Source organism: Oncorhynchus tshawytscha, linkage group LG12 (genome assembly GCF_018296145.1).
Source record: "Oncorhynchus tshawytscha isolate Ot180627B linkage group LG12, Otsh_v2.0, whole genome shotgun sequence".
In the NCBI taxonomy this organism is placed as follows: domain Eukaryota; kingdom Metazoa; phylum Chordata; class Actinopteri; order Salmoniformes; family Salmonidae; genus Oncorhynchus; species Oncorhynchus tshawytscha.
The window spans coordinates 40,974,893-40,992,538 of NC_056440.1; the positions used below are offsets into that span (position 1 = coordinate 40,974,893).

The 17,646-nt window shown below is 42.6% G+C and overlaps 1 protein-coding gene across 1 annotated transcript; it reads left to right on the plus strand.

Annotated features, from left to right (window-relative positions):
* The first annotated feature begins 1,439 nt into the window (after positions 1–1,439).
* Positions 1,440–17,214, plus strand: gal3st1a (galactose-3-O-sulfotransferase 1a). The gene is made up of 3 exons (XM_024439397.2): positions 1,440–1,816; positions 14,185–14,332; positions 15,964–17,214. The coding sequence occupies exons 2-3, from the start codon at positions 14,205–14,207 to the stop codon at positions 17,117–17,119; spliced, it is 1,284 nt and encodes a 427-aa protein (XP_024295165.1). The 5' UTR covers positions 1,440–1,816; positions 14,185–14,204; the 3' UTR covers positions 17,120–17,214.
* The last annotated feature ends 432 nt before the right edge of the window (positions 17,215–17,646 follow it).

The following is a 17,646-nucleotide window of genomic DNA, read 5'->3' on the forward strand; positions in this document are numbered from 1 at the left end:
TGATACTGCCGTTAAATGGACGGTAGTGGTACCGAATACAGTTGTCCATATTCTCATGAGTCCAAAGAAGTTGGCAAATCTCCATTGAAAGTGCATTTTGGTCCAGGAGTAGGCTTAATCTGAGTCCGGTAACACACCTTTATTATGAAACTGAAAATGCAGAATGAATCAAATCAGCTTTTTACGTAAGATTTCCTGCTGTTCCTCACAATTAGATGAACTAGGATCCCCATTAGCCGACGCCAATGGGCGACAGCTAGTTTTACTGGGATACCAAGACATTACAGACCAAAGACTACAGTTGACATACATTTAAAACATTAACATGTCGTGTGTTTGCATCTATCAGTTACATGTCAGTACATACACACAAGTACTGTAGGTCACGTGTGGGAGAGGTGTTGCTTTATTTGTTTTTTGAAACCAGGGCTTGCTTTTCACTGGCGCTTTATCAGGTGGAAGGGAGTTTCATATAAGGCTCTGTATAATACTGTATGTTTCCTTGAATTTGTTCTGGACCTGGGGACTGTGAAAAGACCACTGGTGTCATGTCTGGTGGGGTAAGTGCTTGTGTCAGGTGCTGTGTGTAAGTTGACTATGCAAACAATTTGGAATTTCCAACAAATGAATGTTTCTTAAAAAAAAAGAAGTCTTCCCTCAACTCTTAGCCAGGAGAGATTGGCATGCATAGTATTAATATTAGTACAATGAAGAGCAAGACATGTCGCTCTTTTCTGGGCCAGCTGCAGCTTAACTTGGTCTTTCTTATTAATGTATTACATATATCTTTGATTCTTAAGTAATATAACTTACAAACTTAGTACAGAATCCATATATCATAACCCAAACAATGTATAGTTTCAAAATACACATAAGCTGTTGGTCCTTTCAGTTGAGAACAGCAGAACATTTTTCAAGCCCATCCCTCAAGTTCAGCTGCTTAGTTGAAAAATGAATTGTGGCTATTGTTCTGTAATGTAACTGGGTTCACCACAAAACAAAGTGTACATGAAATGCAATACCCATGTCTTTTCAGTGTATTTATAACCTATTGTTCATGTTGTGCCCAAGAACATCCCTTAGCTGTGTGTATATATGATAATCCATGGGTTCTCATGCCTTATTGCTTAATTCATACTTCATTATGTTATTAATCCTATTTTCATTTTGTTTTCAAATTATCTATATGCACAGCTTGCTAAAGTAGTCTTTAGAACAATACGGTCGTGAAACAGAGCAGGCTTGATAAGTTGGCACAATCGTGGGCTTTGTGCTTTGGCTCTCTGCATGTTATTTTTAAACAATTTGCTAGCTCTCCTATCAGCTTGCATCTCAGACTTGGGTCCAGTGTCTGCTCTCAATAGCCTTCTGTATAAAGACAGAAAAAAGCCCTTCCCCTGTCCCTCTACCCCCTCACTCTCTCTCTCCCTCTCTCTTTCTCTATGTGCCTCTCTCTCTTTCACACACTGTGTCAAGTCCCCTGACAGGGAGCCTGATCACTTTGAGAATTGAAAGTGGAGGAGGAGGGTGCCAGAGACATCAGGTTTGCATAATATACAGAGAGAGAGAGCACCTGCCAGGTGAATGGGCTTCGGAGTGTTGGGCTGTCATATGTAATGATAAGGAAAGTACTGGACCATGTGGTGGGGTTGTGACAGCATGTGCGATCCAACGGGAGCAGGAAAAAGGCACCAGTGGACCGGACAGCTCTTCTTATACTCACTGCTATACACTTTGAGGAGAAACAACCGTCCTAGGTTTCAACTTCAGTGGCATTTTTAATCTAACTGCAGTTGCTGGATTTATGCACAAAAGGGTAAGTGTTATTTTTCACAAAGAGAATCACAGATTTGTATATTGAAATGTATACTACAGACCGATTTATGGTTCTAAACAGTGATGTAAAGTACTTAAGTAAAAATACTACTTAAGTAGTTTTGGGGGGTATCTGTACTTTACTATTTACATTGTTGACAATTTTACTTTTACTCCACTACATTCAAAAATCAAATATGTACTTTTTATTCCATTACATTTTTCCTGGCACCCAAAAGTACTCGTTACATTTCAAATGCTCAGGCTGGACAGCAAAATGGTCCAATTCACACCTATCAATATAATGCGTTGTCATCTCTACTGCCTCTGATCAGGCAGACTCACTAAACACAAATACTGCATATGTAAAAAAATGTGCCATCTGCTTTGCTTAATATAAGGAATTTGATCTATAGCAGTATGACAAGTGATTACTTTTTTCACAACTGTACATAAGTACTTTTTAAACCAGATACTTTTAGACTTTTACTCAAGTAGTATTTTACTGGGTGTCTTTCACTTTTACTTGAATCATTTTCTATTAAAGTGTCTTTACTTTTACTCAAGTATGACAATTTAGTACTTTTTCCACCACTGGTTCTAAATACCTATTTTTTTGTCTTATTCTTTGACATAGGTATAATAGAATGATCATAATGTGCAACTAAAATATCTTATCTCAAGTTTGATTTCTGAAATTTGGGTTGAAGAAAATTGTTTCAAATGATAGAGCAGCCAATATGGCCTGTTACAGAACTGATAATACTGTTACACTATACTCACAGGTTCTAGGGGGCCTAGGCTTGCCTAATTGTTCTGTAACCTGACTACCCAGCAAACATGGCCCTATTGGCCCCATTTGGGTATTTGGTGGGCAGGGTGGGCAGGGGCTTAGCATGGGCTAGCCCACAACAACCCCATCAGCTCAACATGGGCTAGCCCTGCATGGGCTTTCCCCATAGCAAGCCCACACCAGTACAACACAGGCTAGCGCATAGTTCCCAACCTTTTTCAGTTACTGTACTGCCAAGTACATTTTGCTCTGCCGATTAGTATCCTTGAAGACTAGCTGTTGCCATAGAGCCCCACAGTGGAGGTGTCATAATACCCATCAAAACGAGCGGTCAAACAGGAAAATGATTCCAAATGGTTTTCCACCATTCATTTTTCCGATTTTAGAAACACTTAAAGGGCTTTGTCTCATGTAGGCTTACCCTGGCGTGACGTTTTGATAACCATGTAAATCTCTCTCGGACAAGGAGACTTATATCAATATATTTGGCTCTATTTACTCTCATATTCAAAAATACTAATTAGCATCAAAGTAGGCATCAAATCACTGCAAGCTCCTGCACGTCATCTCTAACGGACACCTTCGCTAACAGGTATTGTGTCAATTTAAAACCGGCACAAGACATTTCACAGAATTGTCCATTTAAAGAAACATAGCCAATTTATTAATTACTACATTTAGCTAACATTAGATAGTAAATCCAGAAATTCTTACCTAAACCATGATGGATTCTGGGTTCTAACTCCTAAACTTGGAATAGGGTTAATTATCAGGTATCCTATTGAAATATTGAGTGCTTAGGTTTAAAGGGGCTACACCAGAAGTTAATGGTTATCTGTAGGAGGAAAGTATATGGTGGGGGCAATTAAGCTTGGAATGTACCGAGTGTAGGGTAAACGATCACGTGGCAGGCATTGATAAAGGGAGAGAGTCATGGATTAGTGATGAAGGGGCTCGAGGGCAGGTCAGGTCACGTTAAGGGAGAAGGAACAGTTTTTAGCTCACGTCACTTAATTTACTGCCTAGTAACAGAGATGTAGTGTTTGGAGAGAAGGAGGAGATTCCACCTCAAATCATATACCACCGCTATTGTGAACATGTTTTTTTCCCCGGTTCAGCCGTTCGATCCTTTGGGGGACGATAAACTTGCTGTAAGCTTTCGTAGTGTCCGTCGAGTTCTTACTCTGATAATTAGAACCTAACAGCCTCGATTCGGCAATCTCGTCCAGATCATCATGGCATTTGTAGTTCTTTACGATAGACAAATGAAGAGCTAATTAGCATTTGGGGGTAAAGACAGGTGAATACATTGATAAAGGTCACCTTGTCCTAGAGAGATTTACACAGTTATCACAACTCCATGGTTAGCCTACACGAAACACCGTCCTTATTTTAAGTGTTTCTAAAATCCTTTATGGGAAAATGAATGGTTGAAAATACGATTGGAACCATTTCCCTGTTTGACCGCTAGGTTTTATGGGTATTAAGACTCATACTGTGGTACTCTATAGGCATCGGCAAACAGGGATCCTAATAAATCAAATCAAACCCTCTCGTGCATTTTAAGCCTACGGTCTCATGAGTCTGCTCAAGGAACCCCTGTGGAAAGGCCAACTACCACCTGATTAGGAACTACTGGCCAAGCGGGAACCAGCCCAACATGGGCCAGGACCCCACCAAATCCAACAAGGGCCAGCCCACACCAAACCAAACAAAGGTGAGGGATAGCCCACACCAAGCCCAGTTACTTCATAATGTAGAGGCGGGGACTCATTAGAATATTTGGGGGGCGTGGTTTGCAAATACCACAATTCATGTTGTTAAGTTTTTAAAAATGCTGACAGAATACATTCAAACTAAATGAGGGTTTGGAACATTAAAGCCAATTATCTTGGAATAATCTTTTTTCAGATAGAACCTTATAGTTCTAAGTTCAGAAGATACAGTTGAAGTCGGAAGTTTACATACACCTTAGCCAAATACATTTAAACTCAGTTTTTCACAAATCCTGACATTTAATCCTAGTAAAAATTCCCTGTTTTAGGTCAGTTAGGATCACCACTTTATTTTAAGAATGTAAAATGTCAGAATAATAGGAGAGATAATGATTTCAGCTTTTGTTTCTTTCATCACATTCCCAGTGGGTCAGAAGTTTACAAATACTCAATTAGTATTTGGTAGCATTGCCTTTAAATTGTTTAACTAGGGTCAAACATTTAGGGTAGCCTTCCACAAGCCTCCCACAATAAGTTTGGTGAATTTTGGCCCATTCCACCTGACAGAGCTGGCGTAACTGAGTCAGGTTTGTAGGCCTCCTTGTTCACACATGCTTTTTCAGTTCTTCCCACAAATATTCTATAGGATTGAGGTCAGGGCTTTGTGATGGCCACTCCAATACCTTGACTTTGTTGTCCTTAAGCCATTTTGCCACAACTTTGGAAGTATGCTTGGGGTCATTGTCCATTTGGAAGACCCATTTGCAACCAAGCTTTAACTCCCTGACTGAGGTCTTGAGATGTTGCTTCAACATATCCACATACTTTTCCATTCTTCATGATGCTATCTATTTTGTGAAGTGCACCAGTCCTGCAGCAAAGCACCCCCACAACATGATGCTGCCACCCCTGTGCTTCACTGTTGGGATGGTGTTCTTTGGTTCCCCCTTTTTCCTCCAAACAGTTCTATTTTTGTTTCATCAGACCAGAGGACATTTCTCCTAATAGTATGATCTTTGTCCCCTTGTGCAGTTGCAAACCGTAGTCTGGATTTTATATGGCGGTTTTGGAGCAGTGGCTTCTTCCTTGCCGAGTGGCCTTTCAGGTTATGTCGATATAGGACTCGTTTTACTGTAGATATAAATACTTTTGTACCTGTTTCCTCCAGCATTTTCACAAGGTCCTTTGCTGTTGTTCTGGGATTGATTTGCACTTTTTGCACCAAAGTACGTTAATTTCTAGGAGACAGAACGCGTCTCCTTCCTGAGCGGTATGACAGCTGCGTGGTCCCATGGTGTTTATACTTGTGTACTATTGTTTGTAAATATAAATGTGGTACCTTCAGGCGTTTGGAATTGCGCCCAAGGATGAACCAGACTTGTGGAGGTCTACAAATATTTTTCTGAGGTCTTGGCTGATTTTTTGATTTTCCCATGATGTCAAGCAAAGAGGGACTGAGTTTGAAGGTAGGCCTTGAACTACAGCCACACCTCCAATTGACTCAAATGTCAATTAGCCCATCAGAAGCTTCTAAAGCCATGACATCATTTTTTGGGAATTTTCCAAGCTGTTTAAAGGCACAGTCAAGTTAGTGTATGTAGACTTCTGACCCACTGGAATTGTGATACAGTGAATGATAAGTGAAATAATTTGTCTGTAAACAATTGTTGGAATAATTACTTGTGTCATGCACAAAGCAGATGTCCTAACCAACTTGCCAAAACTATAGTTCGTTAACAAGAAATTTGTGGAGTGGTTGTGACACGAACCGACTCAAAGCCCGTAACAAAAGGGAGACAACTTGGAGATAAGGAGACACAAAATATATATTTATTAAATACAGTAACTAACTAACTACAATACACAATGGTGTGTAATCAGTAGTGTAAGTGAGTGTTTTGCATGAATGAATGTGCTAATGTAGGGTGTTGAAAGATGCTAAAGCAAACAACCAAAAAACCACCAAGAAACACAACAAAATCCATAAAGGTGTCTGCGTGGAGAGAGTCTCCTCCATGAATGGGGAAGTGGTGTATTTATCATGGGACACACCCGGCCCAGGTGTTTCCCATGTAGCTGACGACCCTCCCAACTCCGCCCACCGGCACCCTAACAAGGAAAACAAGAGCAAAGAGAGAATACGGCAGACAGAGTGGGAGGGTCGTCACAGTTGAACGTGTTTTAATGACTCTAACCTAAGTGTATGTAAACTTCCGATTTCAACTGTACTTTTGTGTAACTGTTACTGAGAGTGTCGTTCCAGTTTAAGTGTTCTGTTGTGAAGTCAGCAACATCTTTTAATTTAATAATCTTATTAAATTATGTACAAAACATTATGTACACCTGCTCTTTCCATTACATAGACTGACTAGGTGAATCCAGGTTAAAGCTATGATCTCTTATTGATGTCACTTGTTAAATCTACCTCAATCAGTGTAGATCAAGGGGAGGAGACAGGTTAAAGAATGATTTTTAAACCTTGAGACAATTCAGACATTGCCATTCAGAGGGTGAATTGGCAAAAAAAATATTCAAATGCCTTTGAATGGGGTAAGGTAGTAGGTTCCGGGCACACCGATTTGTGTCAAGAACTGGAACGCTGATGGGTTTTTCACGCCCAAAAGTTTCCAGTGTGTATAAAGAATGGACCCCCACCCAAAGGACATCCAGCCAACTTAACACAACTGTGGGAAGCATTTTTTAATTTATTTTTTATTTCACCTTTATTTAACCAGGTAGGCAAGTTGAGAACAAGTTCTCATTTACAACTGCTACCTGGCCAAGATTAAGCAAAGCATTTCGACATATACAACGACACAGAGTTACACATGGAGTAAAACAAACATACAGTCAATAATACAGTATAAACAAGTCTATATACGATGTGAGCAAATGAGGTGAGATAAGGGAGGTAAAGGCAAAAAAAAGGCCATGTTGGCAAAGTAAATACAATATAGCAAGTAAAACACTGGAATGGTAGATTTGCAGTGGAAGAATGTGCAAAGTAGAAATAAAAATAATGGGGTGCAAAGGAGCAAAATAAATAAATAAAATAAATACAGTAGGGAAAGAGGTAGTTGTTTGGGCTAAATTATAGGTGGGTTATGTACAGGTGCAGTAATCTGTGAGCTGCTCTGACAGTTGGTGCTTAAAGCTAGTGAGGGAGATAAGTGTTTCCAGTTTCAGAGAGTTTTGTAGTTCGTTCCAGTCATTGGCAGCAGAGAACTGGAAGGAGAGGCGGCCGAAGAAAGAATTGGTTTTTGGGGGTGACCAGAGAGATATACCTGCTGGAGTGCGTGCTACAGGTGGGTGATGCTATGGTGACCAGCGAGCTGAGATAAGGGGGGACTTTACCTAGCAGGGTCTTGTAGATGACATGGAGCCAGTGGGTTTGGCGACCAATATGAAGCGAGGGCTAGCCAACGAGAGCGTACAGGTCGCAATGGTGGGTAGTATTCGGGGCTTTGGTGACAAAACAGATTGCACTGTGATAGACTGCATCCAATTTGTTGAGTAGGGTATTGGAGGCTATTTTGTAAATGACATCGCCGAAGTCGAGGATTGGTAGGATGGTCAGTTTTACAAGGGTATGTTTGGCAGCATGAGTGAAGGATGCTTTGTTGCGAAATAGGAAGCCAATTCTAGATTTAACTTTGGATTGGAGATGTTTGATGTGGGTCTGGAAGGAGAGTTTACAGTCTAACCAGACACCTAGGTATTTGTAGTTGTCCACGTATTCTAAGCCCGAGCCGTCCAGAGTAGTGATGTTGGACAGGCGGGCAGTTGCAGGCAGCGATCGGTTGAAGAGCATGCATTTAGTTTTACTTGTATTTAAGAGCTATTGGAGGCCACGGAAGGAGAGTTGTATGGCATTGAAGCTTGCCTGGAGGGTTGTTAACACAGTGTCCAAAGAAGGGCCAGAAGTATACAGAATGGTGTCGTCTGCGTAGAGGTGGATCAAAGACTCACCAGCAGCAAGAGCGACATCATTGATGTATACAGAGAAGAGAGTCGGTCCAAGAATTGAACCCTGTGGCACCCCCATAGAGACTGCCAGAGGTCCGGACAGCAGACCCTCCGATTTGACACACTGAACTCTATCAGAGAAGTAGTTGGTGAACCAGGCGAGGCAATCATTTGAGAAACCAAGGCTGTCGAGTCTGCCGATGAGGATGTGGTGATTGACAGAGTCGAAAGCCTTGGCCAGATCAATGAATACGGCTGCACAGTAATGTTTCTTATCGATGGCGGTTAAGATATCGTTTAGGACCTTGAGCGTGGCTGAGGTGCACCCATGACCAGCTCTGAAACCAGATTGCATAGCAGATAAGGTATGGTGAGATTCGAAATGGTCGGTAATCTGTTTGTTGACTTGGCTTTCGAAGACCTTAGAAAGGCAGGGTAGGATAGATATAGGTCTGTAGCAGTTTGGGTCAAGAGTGTCCCCCCCTTTGAAGAGGGGGATGACCGCAGCTGCTTTCCAATCTTTGGGAATCTCAGACGACACGAAAGAGAGGTTGAACAGGCTAGTAATAGGGGTGGCAACAATTTCGGCAGATAATTTTAGAAAGAAAAGGTCCAGATTGTCTAGCCCAGCTGATTTGTAGGGGTCCAGATTTTGCAGCTCTTTCAGAACATCAGCTGACTGGATTTGGGAGAAGGAGAAATGGGGAAGGCTTGGGCGAGTTGCTGTGGGGGGTGCAGTGCTGTTGACCGGGATAGGAGTAGCCAGGTGGAAAGCATGGCCAGCCGTAGAAAAATGCTTATTGAAATTCTCAATTATTTGAGTCAACTTGGGCCAGCATCCCTGTGTAAAGCTTTTGACACCTTGCAGAGTCCATGCCTTAACGATTTGAGGCTGTTCTGAGGGCAAATGGAGTGGCTAAGTTCTTTCTTTCTTTCTTTTTACCCCTTTCGTGATATCCAATTGGTAGTTACAGTCTTGTCCCATCGCTGCAACTCCCGTATGGACTCGGGAGAGGCGAAGGTCGAGAGCCTTGCGTCTGCCGAAACACGACCCTGCCAAGCCACACTGCTTTTTGACACACTGCTGGCTTAACCCGGAAGCCAGCTGCACCAATGTGTTGGAGGAAATACCGTCCAACTGGAGACTGTGTCAGCGTGCATGCGCCCAGCCCACCACAGGAGTCTCTAGAGCGCAATCATTTTTCAACCACTCCACAAATTTCTTGATAACGAACTATAGTTTTGATAAGTCAGTTAGGACATCTACTTTGTCCATGACACAAGTCATTTTTCCAAAAATTGTTTACAGACAGATTATTTCACTTACAATTAATTCACTGTATCACAATTCCAGTGGGTCAGAAGTTTACATACACTAAATTGACGGTGCCTTTAAAAAGCTTGGAAAATTCCAGAAAATTATGTCATGGCTTTAGAAGCTTCTGATAGGCTAATTGACTTCATTTGAGTCAATTGAAGGTGTATTTGTTGATGTATTTCAAGACCTACCTTCAAACTCTTCTTTGTATGACATCATGGGAAAATCCAAAGAAATCAGCCAAGACCTCAGAGAAAAAATTGTAGACCTCCACAAGTCTGGTTCATCCTTGGGAGCAATTTCCAATCGCCTGAAGGTACCACATTCATCTGTACAAACAATAGTATGCAAGTATAAACACCATGGGACCATGCAGCCGTCATACCACTCAGGAAGGAGATGCATTCTGTCTCCTAGAGATGAACATACTTTGATGCGAAAAGTGCAAATCAATCCCAGAACAACAGCAAAGGACCTTGTGAAGATGCTGGAGGAAACAGGTACAAATGTATCTATATCCACAGTAAAACGAGTCCTATATCGACATAACCTGAAAGGCTGCTCAGCAAGGAAGAAGCCACTGCTCCAAAACCGCCCATAAAAAAGCCAGACTAGGTCATACTTTTTGGAGAAATGTCCTCTGGTCTGATGAAACAAAAATAGAACTGTTTGGCCATAATGTTTGGAGGAAAAAGTGGGACGCTTGCAAGCCAAAGAACACCATCCCAACCATGAAGCACGGGAGTGGCACCATTATGTTATGGGGGTACTTTGCTGCAGGAGTGACTGGTGCACTTCACAAAATAGATGGCATCATGAGGAATGGAAAAGTATGTGGATATATTGAAGCAACATCTCAAGACCTCAGTCAGGAAGTTAAAGCTTGGTCAGACATGGGTTTTCCAAATTGACAATGACCCCAAGCATACTTCTCAAGTGGTTGCAAAATGGCTTAAGGACAACAAAGTCAAGGTATTGGAGTGGTCATCACAAAGCCCTGACCTCAATCCCATAGAAAATTTGTGAGCAGAACTGAAAAAGCGTGTGCGTGCAAGTAGGCCTACAAATCTGACTCAGCTACACCAGCTCTGTCAGAAGCAATGGGCCAACATTCACCCAACTTATTGTGGGAAGCTTGTGGAAGGCAAACCGAAATGCTTGACCCAAGTTCAACAATTTAAAGGCAATGCTACCAAATACTAATTGAGTGTATGTAAACTTCTGACCCACTGGGAATGTGATGAAAGAAATAAAAGCTGAAATAAATCTTTCTCTCTACTATTATTCTGACATTTCACATTCTTAAAATAAAGTGGTGATCCTAACTGACCTAAGTCAGGGAATTTTTGCTAGGATTAAATGTCAGGAATTGTGAAAAACTGAGTTTAAATGTATTTGGCTAAGGTGTATGTAAACTTCTGGCTACAACTGTACATTGTGGACACTGAAGAATTGAACTAAAAAAACTAAAACTGCCATGCCGAGAGGCTCTATAGCCACCTCTCTCTCAAGGATTGACTAAACTCCTAATTGCCCACACCTGCACACTTTACCAAGGCTTGACAGAGCATCTGGACCTGGTTGCTGCTGCCCCCTGGAATTGGAGTGTGGAAGTGGTTGTGCTAGTGTCTAATCATGCTCCTCAGACCTAACCTACCTACCTAACCTATTCCATAGCAGGTTTCATTCAGACATGAGTTATTTGGGCATTGGCAATGACTGTGATGGTGTGCATAGCAACTTAGCCCTCACATTGAATGTTTTCCTGAATGTCTCTGTTTGGGGTTCATTGCCATGAATGTTTTCATGCACAGTATGTCAATATGTGCTTAGGTGACTGAAGATTATGATATCATTAGATAATGGATACATTACTGCTTATACGATTTGTGGAGAGAGTGACTTTTACCATTGCCCTTCACCATACAATTCCATTTGAATGGGGTTGTAGACAAACAGAAAGTATTCACACTCCTTTTCCCACATGCTGTTATTACAAAGTGGGATTGGATGTCATTGTCATTGTTTGTCAACCATCTGCACTAAATACTCTGTAATGTCAAAGTGGAAGAAAAATGTGAACATTTTTTTTTTTTTTTTAAATCATGAAAAATAAAACACTAATATATCGTGATTAGATATCTTGATTAGATATCTTGATTAGGTAAGTACTCAACCCCCTGAGTCAATACAGCGATTACAGGTGTGAGACTTTCAGGGTAAGTCTCTAAGAGCTTTCCACACCTGGATTTTGCAAACATTTGCCAATTATTATCCTGAAAAACTCCCCAGTCCTTAACGATTACAAGCATACCCATAGCATGATGCAGCCACCACTATGCTTGAAGATATGGAGAGTGGTACTCAGTAATGTGCTGCATTGGATTTGACCCAAACATAACACTTTGTATTCAGGACGAAAAGATAATTGCTTTGCCACATTTCTTTCTGTATTACTTTAGTGCCTTGTTGCAAACAGGAAGCATGTTTTGGAATATTTTTCTTCTGTACAGTCTTACTTCCTTTCACTCTGTCAATTAGGTTAGTATTGTGGAGTAACTACAATGTTGTTGATCCATCTTCAGTTTTCTCCTATCACAGCCGTTAAACTCTGTAACTGTTTTAAAGTCATCGTTGGACTCATGGTTTAATCCCTGAGCGGTTTCCTTCCTCTCCTTCAACTGAGTTAGGAAGGATGTCTGTATCTTTGTAGTGACTGGGTGTATTGATCCACCAGCCAAATTGTAATTAATAACTGCACCATGCTCAAAGGGATATTCAATGTCTGCTTTTTTTTCTCCCATCTACCAATAGGTGTCCTTCTTTGCGAGGTATTGGATAACCTCCCTGTTTACAATTCACTGCTAATCTGAGGGACCTTAAAGATAATTGTATGTGTGGGGTACAGAGACGAGTTACTCATAAAAAATCATGTTAAACACTATTATTGCCCACAGAGTCCATGCAACTTATTATGTGACTTGTTAAGCAAATTTTCACTCCTGAATTTATTTAGGCTTGCCATAACAAATGATTGAGTACTTATTGACTCAAGACATTTCAGCTTTTAATTTTTAAATAATTAGTATAAATTCCGACTTTGACATTATGGGGTATTGTGTGTAGGCCAGTTACAAAAACATCTCAATTGAATCCATTTTAAATTCAGGCTGTAACACAACATAACGTAGAAAAAGTCAAGGTGTGTATACTTTCTAAAGTCACTGTTACTTCTTAGCTCCTACCCATATCAGACAATACTTGGTAGATACAATATACCACATGTAACATTACACAATAACAGACACCTGCCCAACAAAGGTGTGCATCCTTCCCAGAGCCAGAGTACGAGCTCAGCCTAACGAAGCACACATCTATACCAAGGTCCATTGGCAGGTTAAACAGCTCCATGAAAAGATCCCTGATTCAGGGGGACGAGTGCATAAATGTCTTCCATATATCCCAGTGCCTGGGCTGACTCTAAGGGCAGGCAGAATGCCCCCTCACATGTCTCTATAATGGCCCCGTCATGGAACTCCCAGACAAAGGAGCAGAAGACATAGCCCCATTTTCAACTCCATCACTGAGTGACCAGCAGCCACAGAACGTTTTCTTTTCTACCAAAAAAACAACCATTTATCACACAAATGTCTGCAAAATGGTGATGGTGATTCTAGCTGATGTTAGACCTAATTGTTCACGGAAGATTTCAGTATTGAGGAGACGTCAAACTTCAACAAAGCCGTGGGAGCTTTCTGTCAAATAAATAGAGCATTTTGATACAGATTTGGTTTGTCTTTAGTATAGTTGCTCGAGCACGCTCTAGGTTGCAACTGGGTGACCCACGTTACGTACTTAATGCTGCCAGTTTGTTCTGGGTCACTGTGCAGTCCGATCTGATTTCAGGCTGCAGGTTGAATGGCTGCAGATCCGTACTGGATCACTTTCCAGCCCCGTGCATTATTCATCTAAGGGACAGATGACACAGAACCACAGGGTATATCAGTCCGTGCTGTTGTGTGGCTACACCGTGCCCGTGTTCAGAGTAAAGGTGTAGCTGCAGCACTTTCAATAGCATGCAGGTATAACGCTTTATAATTGGAATAATAGGTGTGATCCCTCACAATGTCTTACCACAAGACTTTTACAATGTTAAGCCTGTCTTATGTATCAGAATGTCAACTTAAATGAGGATCAATTCTTGAGTACAGGTTTAATGATTTGGTGCTGGGACATGTTTCTTCTTTGGACAATTCCCCACTGCACCTTTTTCAAGGAATTGTATGAAGGATGCAGTGTGTGTGTTCAAATGATCAAGGAATGTACATTTCTTGCCATTCGCTCAACATAAACCTAGTAGTTGTTTCATTACCAAAGGCACACAATGTGCTCATTGGAAACAACCATTTGACTGAGCTGAGACGTGTGTTCCCAAATAATTAGGAACAGGAGACAGTGGATCCAAGTGACTAACAGACTCCATGTCAATGAAAAAAAAGGGAGTTTGTTGATTTCAGGACTGTCAGCCTATTGTTTTTGTACACTGTGGATAACTTACACTGCTTTTTCTGTTTCAGATAGCCCTCAATTTGGGACCATGGTTGTCAAACAGGGGAGGCAATGGAGGTCGATGTGCAAAGGCCTTGTCCTGGGTACCCTACTTACCAGCTGTATGATCCTGCTCTACTGCCTTTCTGCTCCACAGGTCCACTTCAACCTGCCCGAGTAAGCCCCTTTTAGACACTTTTTACCCGGGGAAGTTGTTGGGCATCCTTTGCAGTAAATATTGCATCAACAACATTCAGTAGCAATATATATGGTATACAGATGATACAGATTGCTTTATTTGCCATATGAATGATGGTAATAGGCTACTATGAGAGGCAAAATGAGTTTTGGGTCCTCTACGTCATTGCATAATGGTAAATCAGATCATATTTGTGATTTGATGTGTTGTGTTGTACACTATCTGTCAAAAGTTTGGACACACCTACTCATTCAAGGGTTTTTCTTTATTTTGACTATTTTCTACATTGTAGAATAATAGTGAAGACATCAAAACTATGAAATAACACATATGGAATCATGTAGTAACCAAAAAAGAGTTAAACAAAGCAAAATACATTTTATATTTGAGCTTCTTCAAATTAGCCAACCTTGCTGTGATGACAGCTTTGCACACTCTTGGCATTCTCTCAACCAGCTATTCTGAGCACTTGTTGGCTGCTTTTCCTTAACTCTGCGGTCCAACTCCTCCCAAACCATCTCAATTGGGTTGAGGTTGGGTGATTGTGGAGGCCAGGTCATCTGATGCAGCACTCCACACTCCTTCTTGGTAAAATAGCACTTACACAGCCTGGAGGTGTGTTTTGAGTCAGTGTACTGCTAAAAAACAAATGATAGTCCCACTAAGCGCAAACCAGATTGGATGGCGTATAGCTGCAGAATGATGTGGTAGCCATGCTGGTTATGTGTGCCTTGAATTCTAAATAAATCACTGACAGTGTCACCAGCTAAGCACACCCACACCATCACACCTCCTCCTCCATGCTTCACGGTGGGAACCACACATGCAGAGATCATCCGTTCACCTACTCTGCGTCTCACAAAGACACGGCGGTTGGAACCAAAAATCTAAAATTTGGACTCATCAGACCAAAGGACAGATTTCCACCGGTCTAATGTCAATTGCTTGTGTTTCTTGGCCCAAGCAAGTCTCTTCTTATTATTTGTGTCCTTTAGTAGTTATGTCTTTGTAGCAATTCGACCATGAAGGCCTAATTCATGCTGTCTCCTCTGAGTGTTGAGATGTGTCACAAACTCTGTGAAGCATTTATTATAATGAACTTATCCTTAAAGTCTTAAAGTAATGATGAACTGTTGTTTTTCTTTGCTTATTTGAGCTGTTCTTGCCATAATATGGACTTGGTCTTTTACCAAATAGGGCTATCTTCTGTATACCACCCCTACCTTGTCACAACACAGCTGATTGGCTCAAATGCATTAAGTCAGAAAGAAATTCCACAAATTAAGTTTTTACAAGTCACACCTGTTAATTGAAATGCCTTCCAGGTGAGTTCCACATGAAGCTGGTTGAGAGAATGCCAAGAGTGTGCAAAGCTGTCATCAAGGCAAAGGGTGGCTATTTGAAGAATCGCAAATATAAAATATATTTAGATTTGTTTAACACTTTTTTGGTTACTACATGATTCCATATGTGTTATTTCATAGTTTTGATGTCTTCACTATTATTCTACAATGTAGAAAATAGTAAAAAAAGAAAAGAAAAACCCTTGAATGAGTAGATGTGTCCAAACCTTTGACTGTTACTGTATGTGTATGCTTGCTCTCCATAGGGTGCCAGTGCCTTACTCCTGCGCTCATCGGCCGGCTCAAGCCCACGCCTCACCATTCAGAAATGGCTCCCAGTATGCCACGGGACAGACGGGCCTCTGCACTCCCAAAGTGGATGTCATGTTCATGAAGACCCACAAGACGGCCAGCAGCACGCTCCTCAACATCCTCTTCCGCTTCGGAGAAAAGCACAGGCTCAAGTTTGCCTTTCCAGACAGCCGTAACGACTTCTTCTACCCATCCTCATTCCAACGCTCCCAGGTCAAGGACTACAGGCCTGGCATGTGCTTCAATATCATATGCAACCACATGCGCTTCAATGCACCGGAGGTGGCCAAGGTGCTCCCCACAGACACCTCCTACATCACCGTCCTCAGAGACCCGGCTGAGCTCTTTGAATCCTCCTTCCACTACTTTGGCCGCCTGGTGCCCATGACCTGGAAAATACCAGGCAAGGACAAGGTGGGGGAGTTCCTGCGTGACCCCCGGCACTACTTTGACCCTGATGGCTTCAACTCCTTCTACCTCAAGAATCTTCTGTTCTTCGACTTCGGGCAGGACAACACTCTGGAGCTGGGCGACCCGAGGGTGGAGGAAGGCATCCGGTCCATCGCAGGCTGCTTCCAGCTGGTCATGCTGGTGGAGCACTTTGAGGAGTCCCTCATCCTGCTCATGGACGCCCTCTGTTGGGAGATGGACGACCTGCTCTTCTTCAAGCTCAATGCCCGGAAGGGCTCCACCGTGTCCAAACTGACCCCAGAGTTGAGGGCCAAGGCCCTGGAGTGGAACGCCGTGGACTGGAGGCTTTACCAACACTTCAATGCCACCTTTTGGAGGAAGGTGGAGGCATATGGGCACCAGCGGATGGCTGATGACGTGGCGGAGCTCCGGAGGAGGAATGCAGAGATGGCGGCCGTCTGTATTGAGGGAGGGCATGCTGTGGATGCAGATAACATCCAGGAGACAGTCATGCAGCCCTGGCAGCCCATCGGGGAGAAGTCCATCATGGGCTACAACCTGAAAAAGAACGTGGACAAGGCCCACCTCAAGCTGTGCCGTAAGATGCTCACACCCGAGCTGCAATACCTGACAGAGCTGGGGGTCAACCTGTGGATCACTAAGCTGTGGGGACATGTGAGAGACATGATCAACTGGTGACAAGCGGGTGCCTGAAGGGTGATTTGAGAGAGAGAGAGGCATATGTGGCCTGAGAGAGAGAGAGACAGAGGCATATCCGTGGCCTGAGAGAGAGATAGAGAGAGAGAGGGGGGGGCATATCCGTGGCCTGAGAGAGAGAGAGAGTGAGAGAGAGAGAGAGGCATATCCGTGGCCTGAGAGAGAGAGAGAGAGAGAGAGAGAGTGTGAGAGAGTGTGAGAGAGTGAGAGAGTGAGAGAGAGAGAGAGAGAGAGAGAGAGAGAGAGAGGGGCATATCCGTGGCCTGAGAGAGAGAGAGAGAGAGAGGGGGGGGCATATCCGTGGCCTGAGAGAGGGAGAGAGCGAGAGAGAGAGAGGCATATCTGTGGCCTGAGAGAGAGAGAGAGAGAGAGAGAGAGAGAGAGAGAGAGAGAGAGAGAGAGAGAGAGAGTGAGAAAGAGAGAGAGAGAGAGAGGCATATCTGTGGCCTGAGAGAGAGAGAGAGAGAGAGAGAGAGAGAGAGAGAGAGAGAGGCATATCCGTGGCCTGA

What these genes read in the sequence shown, in the direction of transcription:
- gal3st1a (XM_024439397.2), top strand. Translation starts at nt 14,205, where the DNA reads ATGGTTGTCAAACAGGGGAGGCAATGGAGGTCGATGTGCAAAGGCCTT. An exon ending in GTCCACTTCAACCTGCCCGA is followed by an intron (nt 14,333 to 15,963) that starts GTAAGCCCCTTT and finishes TGCTCTCCATAG; the next exon opens with GGTGCCAGTGCCTTACTCCT.